This window comes from Cervus elaphus, chromosome 18 (genome assembly GCF_910594005.1).
Source record: "Cervus elaphus chromosome 18, mCerEla1.1, whole genome shotgun sequence".
NCBI classification, from domain to species: domain Eukaryota; kingdom Metazoa; phylum Chordata; class Mammalia; order Artiodactyla; family Cervidae; genus Cervus; species Cervus elaphus.
The window spans coordinates 88,434,644-88,447,446 of record NC_057832.1 but is presented as its reverse complement, the minus strand read 5'-3'; the positions used below and the strand labels follow the sequence as shown (position 1 = coordinate 88,447,446).

The following is a 12,803-nucleotide window of genomic DNA, read 5'->3' as shown; positions in this document are numbered from 1 at the left end:
ATTTTGAACCCAAATAGCCATCACTGTTCTCCACCAGCTCAGAGTCTAGCTTCGACAGCATTTCTCGAGGGGTGCCTTGGGTGCGCCCAGGACTGAATTCACAGTCCATGTTGAGAGCAATCCATTTTTTCCCACTGCCAGCCTGTGCCTCTCCATCTTCAGTGGGCATCCGGCAGCCTTGCCCGGATCTCTCCCTCTGCTCTGCCAGGCACAGCCCTAGGGACTACACAGCCACACGGAGCAGAGAAGGATTGTTCTCCTCCCCTGTGTGGTCCCAGAGCAATGTGGCTTGGTCGTGTGCTAAGTCGCTGCCGTTGTGTGCAACTCCTTGTGACCCCATGGACTGTAGCCCACCAGGCTCTGCTGTCCATGGGGCTTCTCCGGGGCAAGAATACTGGAGCAGGTTGCCATGTCCTCCTCCCAGAGATCTTCCCAGCCCAGGGATCGAATCCATATCTCTTGGGTCTCCTGCATTGACAGGCGGGGTCTTTACCACTAGCACCATCTGGGAAGCCCTTGCTTGGTCTCCAGGGTATATATATATGGAGAAACAGCTATTTATTATTACTGTTGTTATTGTTGTAGTAGTAGTAGAATAAACATAGCATAAAATTTGCCACTTTAACCATCTTAAAATGTACAATTCAGTAGCATTAAATACATTCACCATGTTGTCTAGCCCTCACTGCTATCTCATTCTAGAAATTTTTCATCAACCCCAGCCAGAACCCCATCCCCAGGAGAAGTCACCCTCCAGTCCTCCTCCTCCTCAACCCCTGGCAACCACTAACCTGCTTTCTGACTCTGTGGATTCGCCTATTCTGCACATTCCATATAAATGCAACTATAGAGTATATGGTCCTTGGCATCTGGCTTCTTGCCCTCAGCAAGTTCCTCTGCTCTTTCTTTCCATAGGACTAGGCTTGCACCAGGGGACCGTACTCAGAATGGGCTTGAATAGCCATTCGGTTTGGTTCAGTTCGGTGGCTCAGTCATGTCCAACTCTTTGCGACCCCATGAACCGCAGCACGCCAGGCCTCCCTGTCCATCACCAACTCCCGGAGTTTATCCAAACTCATGGCCATCAAGTTGGTGATGCCATAAAACCATCTCATCCTCTGTCATCCCTTTCTCCTCCCACCTTCAATCTCTCCCAACATCAGGGTCTTTTCAAATGAGTCAGCTCTTCACATCAGGAAGCCAAAGTATTAGAGTTTCAGCTTCAACATCAGTGCTTCCAATGAACACCCAGAACCAATTCCCCTTAGGATGGACTGGTTGGATCTCACTGCAGTCCAAGGGACTCTCAAGAGTCTTCTCCAACACCACAGTTCAGTTCAGTTCAGTCACTCAGTCGTGTCCGACTCTTTGCGACCCCATGAATCGCAGCACACCAGGCCTCCCTGTCCATCACCAACTCCCGGAGTTTACTCAAACTCATGTCCATCGAGTTGGTGATGCCATCCAGCCATCTCATTCTCTGTCGTCCTGTTCTCCTCTTGCCTTCAATCTCTCCCAACATCAGGGTCTTTTCAAATGAATCAGCTCTTTGCATCAGGTGGCCCAAGTATTGGAGTTTCAGCTTTAACATCAGTCCTTCCAATGAACACCCAGAACCGATTCCCCTTAGGATGAACTGGTTGGATCTCCTTGCAATCCAAGGGACTCTTAAGAGTCTTCTCCAACACCACAGTTCAAAAGCATCAATTTTTCAGCGCTCAGCCCTCTTTACAGTCCAACTCTCACATCCATACATGACCACTGGAAAAACCATAGCCTTGACTAGACAGACCTTTGTTGACAAAGTAATGTGTCTGCTTTTTAATATGTTGTCTAGGTTGGTCATAACTTTCCTTCCAAGGAGTAAGTGTCTTTTAATTTCATGGCTGCAATCACCACCTGCAGTGATTTTGGAGCCCAATAAAATAAAGTCAGCCACTGTTTCCCCATCTATTTGCCATGAAGTGATGGGACCAGATGCCATGATTTTAGTTTTCTGAATGTTGAGCTTTAAGCCAACTTTTTCACTCTCCTCTTTCACTTTCATCAAGAGGCTCTTTAGTTCTTCACTTTCTGCTATAAGGGTGGTATCATCTACATATCTGAGGTTATTGATATTTCTCCCAGCAATCTTGATTCCAGCTTGTGCTTCTTCCAGCCCAGCATTTCTCATGATGTACTCTGCATAGAAGTTAAATAAGTAGGGTGACAATATACAGCCTTGACGTACTCCTTTTCCTATTTGGAACCAGTCTGTTGTTCCATGTCCAGTTCTAACTGTTGCTTCCTGACCTGCATATAAGTTTCTCAAGAGGCAGGTCAGGTGGTCTGGTATTCCCATCTCTTTCAGAATTTTCCAGTTTATTGTGATCCACACAGTCAAAGGCTTTGGCATAGTCAATAAAGCAGAAATAGATGTTTTTCTGGAACTCTTGCTTTTTCGAACAGCCATTAACCATCATGCTTTTGCAGGATTCCTGGTCTCTTGCAAGAGATAAATCCTTCCTGCTTCCTTCCTCCTTAGCACCGGTCCTCTTACCTCTGAAAACATATTGCTGTGAGGTGACTCAGGTCCCAGCCAGGCTGGGAGCTTGTAATCCTTCCCAGCAGATTCTCAAGCCCAAGCCTCCAGTTTGCCAACAATGCCCAAAGATCCCTTAACTTGATAGTCTCAGAAAATGCTCACACTGATGCCCCAATTCGAATGATTATAATAGTCTGAGTTGCACTTTTTGTTAACAAAGGTGAGCACATTGCTAAGAATCACACAGCCTTTAGCGTTTGAATCCCATTCCACTTTCATTGACTCCCAAGGTGTTTGAGTACCCTGCAAAGTACAAGAGGCATTTGTATTTCTCCCGAATCACTCATGGCCATACTCTTGGGCAGAATTTCCTTTCCATTTCCCTGCCTCAGAAGTAACTGTATGTCAAGCCCACCCAGGATAGTTCTGTTGCCTCTGTGGCGTAGCTTTTTTTATGTACGTGGTTTCCTGAGAACATCTTTATCAAAGATCCTAAAGAAGACATTTTTTTTTTCTAATTTACAGTTGATACATAGAAATTGAACAAATGGAGAGATGCAAGCTTCTAGACTTCTTTGTTTTATTAAATTATTTATTTGGGAAGTTCTGGCCCACTGGTCTTGTCTTACTGCTTTCTTCTCTCTAGAAAAGTCAAAATTTGATAGAATTTTTTTTTTATCTGCACCACCAGGCTTTCAGGATCTTAGTTCCTCAACCAGGGATTGAACCCACACCCTTGGCAGTGAGAGGGCAGAGTTCTAACCACTGGACCACCAGGGGATTTCTTGATGGAATTTTGTTTTGTGTTTCGTTTTCAAAATTGTAAGTTTTTTAAATTTAAAATGCCCTAATATAAATTATTATGCATCTCTTTAAGTTCTCCCATGTCTACTGTTACTGTAGTTAAATTTACATTTAACTTTGGCCCATGGAGCGTATAGTAACCAGACATAGAGGAAATAATCATTAAAGGACATAAATATCAGGGAAGAAAGTAAAATCTTTAAATTGCTATGCATAGAACCAAAGTATAGAATCACCCAACAATCATCATTTTATCTGCAAACATTCTCTTTATTTTCCTAACTTATGTCTGTACCTGTGTGCTTTACACAATGAGCCATTTAGAGGCTCCATATTTTAGTATTTCTTTGCTTTTTTTTTTTCATATCATTATGTATGTGCCTTTGGCATTTTTGAGACCAGAATTACATTCTTGTACAGCCCCCTCGTGCTTTCCTTTGCGTCCAGTACATACCTGAACATAGTTTACTGTCCATCATTCCTGGCTTGCAGATGCCAAATTAGTTGATGTAACTCAAAGAGGTTTAGTTTAGGTTAATGCCTTTCCAGGGAGGATGCAAGTTACAGGAAAGAAATAGCCGAGCAACGTGAACTCACCAAGATCAAGAAGCAAAGACACATTTGGGACCCACGTCTCATTAGTAGGTTAGGGTCTGCTGCACCTACCTGTCTGCCAATATCTATCTGCCAATATTTCCCAGTCTTTCCTGTTTTCAAACACTGATTTAGATAAATGATTTTCTAACCAAAATGAAACAGTATGGTATTTAAGTCAACCATGAAAATAAGCACCGACATGTATGCCCCCTACCCTGAAAGAAATCAGGACAGGCTTGATTTGAATCTGGCAAGAGGCCAGATGCAATCAGGTTTCCAACATCTCTAACTCCACAAAAGGGGAGATCTAGCCCCCTCCGGATTACAGAAGATCCCAGGGGTCATAACTGAGCTGGGCTCCCTGGTCTTCAATAAAATGTGGCTTTGTACAATAGGAGCAAGGAGAGGGGGAAATGGCAAAATCAGATCATTATTTTAAAGTTCTTATAAATGGGTATTTTTTTTTAATATGGACTTTAGTTTTTAGAGCAGTTTTAGATTCAGGGCAAAATTGAGCAGAAAATTCAGAGTTCCCCTTGACTGGGTATTTTCCAGCCCTCTCTCTCACTTGTTGTCTCTACCATTAGAGTCCAGAGTACTCTGCATTTACATCACAGGCAGGACACACACTGGTCTGAGTGTTTGAACAGACCTAGAGTAACTCACTGACCCAGGGGGACATTTGTCATCCCCACTGGTCCAACATGGAAGCTCTCCATGTACCTGAGAGAAAAAAAAAATGGTATTTGGTGCCCCTGGGAAACAGCAAACTATCATTTCATCAGCATAGCTATGCCTTGCTTTAAACAAACCTGATTATATTTAAAATCTGACTTATACCAGAGATGAATTGGGAATGATCCATGTTTCTACCACTTTCAAAGTCAGGCTTCCACCACTCTAAGGTCTAAAATCATCAAAGCTTCTGTTCCAGGCAGTTCATTCTCCACATTGTCCTTCAGAAACATCACCTAAGTCATGCTGTCATCTGGGTGTCCTGCCTGGAATATCCTCCCTTCCAGGTGCAGAACTGACTCTCTTGAGCCCTCTCTGCCCTCATTCCACATCCCCCATGAACACTGCCTTAGCCTCTCCAGCCCACAAAGCAACCACTCTCCTCATTCTCCTGGCCCTTTTGGTCAGTTTTCACACTGTTGACCATTTAGAAAACCAATTGATTTATATCAAGCACTTACCATTAGCAGGATTATAACAGGCACCCCAAGCCTGATCATTTCTTATAAGTTCCTCTTACCTCCACAAATCCACTATAAACTGCTTAAAAGCAGGACTATGTCCCCTTGTTAAATCCTACCTATTATCAGAACAGCACGGGTACCTAGTTGGTGTTTACATTTTACAAAACGATTCTTAACTTTACAAAAATAGTCACTGGTTGACTTCTTTACAGAGAAATTTCTTCAGATGTGCTTAACATAGGGTTCCATGTACGTATATTTTTCAAGACCATCATTTTCATATGAAGGTGGGTATATGATGTCACTTATAGAGCCACTATATATTTTTTAAGAAGCATTTTTTTTTTTAATTGGGACTAGTATAATGTTGCAAACAGTAGTTACTACCTTTGGGAATCTTGTTGAATTCTAAGTGGGGGAGGAATGGAATAGCATAGAAGCCAAGGCCTATGGTTTCCTTACATTTATTTGTAGGCTTATGGGAAAGCTTTTAAACTGATATTCAGGCAAAGAAGAAAGTGAATTTGTAGCAATAATTTTCTCTAGACCATTCTTCAGCCAAACTGATTTCCTGCTGGAGAAATTGTTCAGGGCTAGATGGGTATATGAAAACAAAGTTAGTGAGCTCAATGTTAAGACAGTTTACCCTACCAACTCTTACTTTTCACAGAATAAGAAAATCTGGAAAGATGATTTCTTTCTCTCAGTTTCTGTCCTGTTCTTGAGGTCCCAATGTGACTAGTCACCACAGTTCACAGCTGACTATACCCCTTCTGGTCTGAGGGGCTCCGTGGGGCTCCCAAGGTAGCTCAATGGTAAAGAATCTGCCTGCCAATGCAGGAGACACAGTAGACGCGACTTCAATCCCTGGGTCAGGAAGATCCCCTGGAGAAGGAAATGGCAACCCACTCTAGGATTCTTGCCTGGGAAATCCCATGGACAGAGGGGCCTGGCAGGCTACAGTCCATGGGGCTACAAAAAGTCAAACATGACTTAGTGACTAAACACACATGCACGTCTTTCTAACGAACAGGCAAAAAGTTCAGACTGAGACTTTTGATTCTGCAAAACTGAGATGCATATACTATCTTAAAAAAAATTGTAGAAACAAAACTCACATATCTAAGCAAGTTGGCAGAGGTCGGATGCAAGTGGAAATTACACCATGAGTGGCACTGATGATGAAAAGGAGATTGCACACACCTTAGCCTTCTGTGCTTAACTCCATTCGAGCATTTGCCAATAAGATTTAAACGAGGTGACCTTTAAAAATCTAAATCAGACCTTGAAAGTCTAAGTGTATTTCCCAAGCAGGATGGAAAGGAAGCGAGGGAGAAATTACTTAAAAATTGCCTCTGTTCCTAGTCCATCCCCTTGGTTCTGCCCCTGCTCTATCCCTTAGAATGTAATGCCTGGTGTGTTACCCTCTGGTCCTCCCTAAATTTTAAAATTTCCCCAAGAACTGACTCTCCTCCTCCCAGTGCCCCACAACCCTCTAAGACATCAAGGAGTTGCAGGGCATGAGGGTTAACATTTTCTAAAGGAGGGCCTTCTCAGCTCGCAGGGGACCGGTTGTCAAACCCACAGCCAGCGGTGTGGTGGTGCATTTTCAGCTCTACGTGTATGTTTCAGGTTCACGTGTTTGTTTCAACTCCACGTGTGCGTTTCAGCTCCACGTGTGCTCTCTCCTTGCAGCTACCTCATCCCTGAACTCCCAACTCCAGCAGCTCCAGCAGCTTCAGCAGCTCCAGCAGCAGCAGCCGCCACCGCCCCCGGCCCCGCCGGGCAGCCAGCACCCGCAGCCCGCCCCGCAGCCCCAGCAGCCGCCGCCCCAGCCCGCCCCGCAGCCCCAGCAGCCGCCGCCCGCCTCCCAGCCACTGCCGGCTCCGCCCGCGCAGCCCCCGCAGCCTCCAGCCCACCCTCACCCCCAGAGCCAGAACCAGCCGTCTCCGACTCAGCAGAGCGCCAGCCCCCCTCAGAAAGCCAGCCAGTCTCCGGGACACGGCCTCCCGTCGCCGCTCACGCCACCCAATCCTCTGCAGGTACGCCCCCCACCTCGCCCCCAGTCCCGGCCACGCACAGGGGACCCGGCCGCCGGGTGGCGCGCCCTCCCTGGAGGCAGAGGGCCCGCCAGACTTCGCATCCACTTGAGCAGCATCTAATTCAAATTGATCTCTCAGACGGAGGGAAGAGGGAGCAGATAGCAGGCAACTGGGGATGCATGTAAACGAAACAAATAGAAACCCATTGATGTTGCCTCCGAAGGATAAATGTTATCTGTTTCCTCCGGTGAGAGGCCGGCACTGTAAGTGCACTTGTAGCCTGTAATAACTCCACTTTATGATACTTTTTGAAGGCAGCAAAGATAGCATCCAATTAAAATTATTACTAGCAGAGTTTTGTAGCCCCGTGGAGAACTACATCTCCTGTCCATGAGGCATGGTGGTTATTTCTCTATATTATGAATACAGTAGTGTCTTACCTTAAGTACTTCAGTGCTCTTTTGTTTCTATTTTCCCAAAGATTCTCTGGGGTTAGGAGGGTAAAGAAATTTAGCCCCAGTCTTATGTCCCAGATTCCAACCATTACTCCATGGACTAACAAGTGCTCTAAATTCACACCAAAACCCTCAACAAATATGCATCTTTATAAAATAATAAAGCTTCTCTATATTTACTTTATTGCTGTGAAGCTGAGGGCATCCAAAATAGAATTTCAGGCTAATCATGAAAGCTCATCTTTATCTACAATCATTGAGGTGCAATGAACAGGAGCATTCAGGAATATATAACTTTAATGGTTCAGAAACTCATTCTTAACTTAGATGCCTTTAAAATAAACTAGCTTCAAAAGATAATGACTCTGATGTCAACACATCAGATCCAGAAAGTAAAAGCTCAGTTTGGGACTTAAAAAAAATAAGGATTTTTTTTTTCCCAATGAGATTTCAGATGGTTTAGTACATGTGTAGTGTAGTGACAAATTCCCACAGAGTGGAAGGCCTATACTCACTTCAAACACCAACTCACCTCCCTCCTTGAGGGTCCTTGACTCACAGTCAGTCAGTCTAGCCTAGCCCTTCCAGAGGACCACAAAAGTGATGTTATCCTTAGGTCCTAAATAGCTAAACATGGAGAATCAAAATAGATTGGCCCACAGACAGAAAGGCAAGTAGATTAGAGACTTAGTATTTTAGAACTGATTTAATTTGCTGTCCTGTATCTTTGTTTCTATGAGCTTGGTTTCTCAGTGGTGGCTCAGAATTTTCTTGGAAATGGAAACATTTGGGCGATAGAAGTAATCGTGTCTTCGTTGGCACTTGGGTCATGGCTACCTGGCGATTTGAACATTTTCCCCAGTTGAGTTTGAAGATGTATTTTTAAAATATTACAAGTATGAAACAACATAATACCTTTGACGTAAGTTAGATTGAAATGAATACAAGCTAAAAAAGTTTTGATTGTACACTTGACATCTATGGGATGTCATAGATATCTAAGTAGATATAATCAGATTTACCAGATGCATGACTAGAGCATATTTTCAACATTTGGAATTCAACAGTGGTTATTCCAAAGAATGGGTTTACTGTATTTTTTAAGAGCAGTTAAATTAGATATACCTCAGCACCAAGTGATTAAACGCTTCCTTGATCTAAACCATCTAAGTAGGTGAATTACCAAAGAAACCATGTGTCCTCCTCTGAGGGGTGAGATTACTAAGCCCTGCCCCCAGTTGTTCAACTTAATCCAGTATTCTATAGAGTTGAGTGAAAGCTTTGAGTTCTGTGGACATCAGTCTTCTCAGAACACTGTCAACATTGTATAAATCTCTATCAGCCAGTTAAAAACAAGTGTAGACAACCCACTTGAATGACTGTTGACAGGGCTTTAGAAGAGGTGACCACTCAGTCTTGTGGAAACTAATTCTGTGAGGAGAATTTCCAGACGTTCTCCTAAAGGTTTCCCATAGAAATCTGGGAGGTATTTCATTTTGTGTTTTTGCAACAAATGAAGGCTCAAAATCACATTTATTTCTTTATAAGCCTGAGAGACTATTCTAGTTTTTCACTGTTGAAGTTTTAACTTATAAGCTTACTAAGTACATTGATAATACTCTATCTTCTTATGTGGATCTAATGAATCACCACTGAAGGGGTGATTTGGTGAAATTTTAAAGATATTATTGACTAGATAGAGAACTAATTTTGAAAAGTCCACAACTGTAGGAATAAAAGGAATTTTTCCTTTCACTATAGGCATGTGTAAAGGAAATGAATTCTGTGGTTTTGAAATAGTATATTTTTTTCTACATTAGCTGAAGTGTTTTTGAGTTTGTTGAACATGTAATGTTTGAACTTTTGAAAAAGAAAAATATTTAAGAGCATATGAAAGATATTTAACCTTCAAAGGTAATGATCTTTACGAATTAGAATAAAATATTTTTGTTTGAAGGTTATTAAGAGAATAATGATCAACTAAGTTCATATATGGCAGCTTAAATTTTTTTTACAATTATCTATTTCCTTGTGGGCTTTGTCTTTTTACATTGTTCAAAATCTGTCAGAGAGATATTGGTTTAAAATATGCAACCTAGGTTGTTAGAAAGGATAATAATCATTTCTAAAACTGTAGATATACTGTCATATCTTCAGAAAAAAAATAATAAATGAAAGTAGCTTATGTAGGTATATTTGGTGAGGTTTTTCGTTGAGATGAAAAAAAAATAGCAGTGCTGACAGGTAGTAACACTCTAGACTAAAGTTCTCCAAATAGTTCTGGTCAGGTTTTTGTCTAATACTGATTTTTTTTTTCATTCTTTTACTCAATTCCATGAAATGAATTGCATATACAAAACCAGGTTGTTGTTTTAAGACAGATAAGAGTCTAAAGTATTGTCACCTCAGAGAACTAATTTTGATGGCTTAGAATTATAAGGGGCTGCTGGTCCAGCATAGATATCAGAAGCTGGCCCCTGGAAGCCTGTGTTTAAACTCTTCATGGGATTTAAGGTCTGCTCACCCAATTTCATTCTCAGGAGGGAGAAGTTCTGAACAGGATTATAAGTGCAAAGATTTAGGGGCCAGGCAGTCAGTATAAATAAGTAAAGCAGACTTATATTCAACATAAGGGCTTCCCTTGTGGCTCAGTTGGTAAAGAATCCCCCTGCAATGTGGGAGACCTGGGTTTCATCCCTGGGTTGGGAAGATCTCCTGGAGAAGGGAAAGGCTACCCACTCCAGTATTCTGGGCTGGAGAATTCCATGGGCTGTATAGTCGATGGGATCACAAAGATATCAGAGGATATCCACAAAGATGGATATCAGAAGCTGGCCCCTGGAAGCCTCTCTTTAAACTCTTCATTGGGATTTAAGGTCTGCTCACCCACAACTTCATTCTCAGGAGGGAGAAGTTCTGAACAGGATTATAGGTGCAAAGATTTAGGGGCCAGGCAGTCAGCATAAACAAGTAAAGCAGACTTGAATATCAAATCCAAGTGAAATTTTGGAAATGGTGTGTGGGACAAGCAAAATGCATCTGTGAGTTGAATTTAACCCTTAGGTTCCAGATAGACAACAATCCATGCTCTTTATTTTTATCCTAACCCACCTGCCACAGGCTGCACCAGAATCTAAAACTAGAACTGTAGTGTGTGTTGAGTGGGAACAGATCAGAAACATATATGGAAGCAATCTTTGGAGGGAAAAGATATGCTCTAATCATTCCTGGGTAGAAAGAACAATATACAGTTTTATTTTCCATGTATGATATTTATCTGAATAAAAACCCCATAAGCCTAAGAATGACAAAATACCTCCTTTCTATGACCTTTGAGATGACTTTTCTTGAGACTGTTCCTTGGGAGTTTTTAACTTTCACTAAAGAAAATGCAAACATTGTGTAAAAGTCTAGTGTGTCCCTACATGAGTGATCTGGAGATGATCTGGGCATGGTTGGAGCCTAGTCATGGTGCCATGGGAAGAGGAAGCTTATTCTAATTCTGACCCTGCTTCCAACCAATTCACAACTTGGGACAAGTTCTTTGGGCTTTGTTTTCTTTGTTTGTTAATTGTGTGGTGTATGTCATTTGTCAGATCCTTTTTGGGGTCTTTGAGTCTATAATCCAAATGTTGGTAGGCCTCTAGTATTTTACTGGATAGTGAAAACCCAATGTTCCTGAAGATTCTCTGAGTATTCTTCAAGGTCAGGTTAATTTCTTCCCGCTCAGCTGGGTGGCAGAGTAGAAAGAGAGTGAGGACAAACCTAAGTGGGATAATGATAGCAGAAGCAGATTTTATCTTAGCCTGAGAGTCAAAATTAAAGTCAAGTTTTCATCCTCAGAGAGTCAGTGCCATAAACTCTAGGTCCCAGATTACTTTTTCACACCTATACATTAGAGAAGCTTAAGAAACCAAATGGTGCTTTTAACCTTGGCCTTTTGCATACCGTCTTGCATGGCAGGAAGCAGGACCATCTTTTTCTCTTGATGTATTGCACATTTTAATGAAAAAAACAAAACAAAACAGAGAGAGAGAAATCAGTGGAAGCAGTTAGGGGAGAGAAGACTGTCTATGCTTGTACGAGGAATGAGGAGCACAGTCACCTCTCAGAGGTGAAGTTGCTCGAGAGATAGCATAAAATTGTCCTCTACCACATGCATTTCTTCATGGAAAGGTCTTGGTACCACTCAGGCATCAGCAGTAAACCTGCATTCAAATTCCACCTCTGCTATAGAGCAGGCCCAGCCTCTTGATCTTCTCATATAGGATGGTTTCCCCTAGCTAAGTTTCAGTACTACTTTCCAGAGTGATGGAGAGGATGATGTATTATCACTTTTTAAAACAAAGAGCCCAAGTCCTTGAGAAGGAGTTAGACCCACATGATTTCCGTCCTTTTAAAGCAAATAATCTCCAATCATGTCTCCTTCCTATAAAAAAGACCCAATGCTTGGGGCCAATCCCCTCTCTCCCCGGTAGTTTGTCTTAATTTAACACAGTATTAGCCAAAGCTTGGGAGAAGGCAATGGCACCCCGCTCCAGTACTCTTGCCTGGAAAATCCCATGGACGGAGGAGCCTGGTAGGCTGCAGTCCATGGGGTCGAGAAGAGTTGGACACGACTGAGTGACTTCACTTTCACTTTTCACTTTCATACATTGCAGAAGGAAATGGCAACCCACTCCAGTGTTCTTGCCTGGAAAATCCCAGGGACGGGAGAGCCTGGTGGGCTGCCGTCTATGGGGTCGCACACAGTCGGACACGACTGAAGCGACTTAGCAGCAGCAGCAGTCAAATCTTGGTGGGTCTAAGTTCTTTTGCATCTATAAGTGGAGGGGATAAACTTAAATACTTTCTGGAATGCTTTCCCTTCTATTTGGAATTTTAGGTTACAAACCTCTAAAACTCACCTTGGGTGACCTATGCAGGTGCAAGGGAAAAAACTCTTTTTCCCTCTCTATTCATTCTGGATTCTCAAACTGGGGATCTATAAATTAGACTAGAAAAGACAGATTAAGAAGAGAAAAACAATTTTTTATGACATGTGCTTCCTGCATACACATAGGAGCACTTAGTGATGCGGAACTCAAAGGGGTGGTTAGAACTTGGGCTTAACTAGCATCTTAATAAAAGAACACAAGGAGTAACAAGACTGAGGAAAAGGACTATAAGCTTCTAAGAGTAG

The 12,803-nt window shown here is 42.5% G+C and overlaps 1 protein-coding gene across 3 annotated transcripts in view; it reads left to right on the top strand.

Annotated features, from left to right (window-relative positions):
* POU6F2 (POU class 6 homeobox 2) overlaps positions 1-12,803 on the top strand; it is a 487,855-nt gene that overhangs the window by 358,755 nt on the left and 116,297 nt on the right. For all 3 annotated transcript variants that reach the window (XM_043873489.1, XM_043873490.1, XM_043873488.1), the window contains exon 5: positions 6,820-7,166. In XM_043873489.1, coding sequence (XP_043729424.1) covers positions 6,820-7,166 — 347 coding nt within the window. The remainder of the gene's footprint in view (positions 1-6,819; positions 7,167-12,803) is intronic.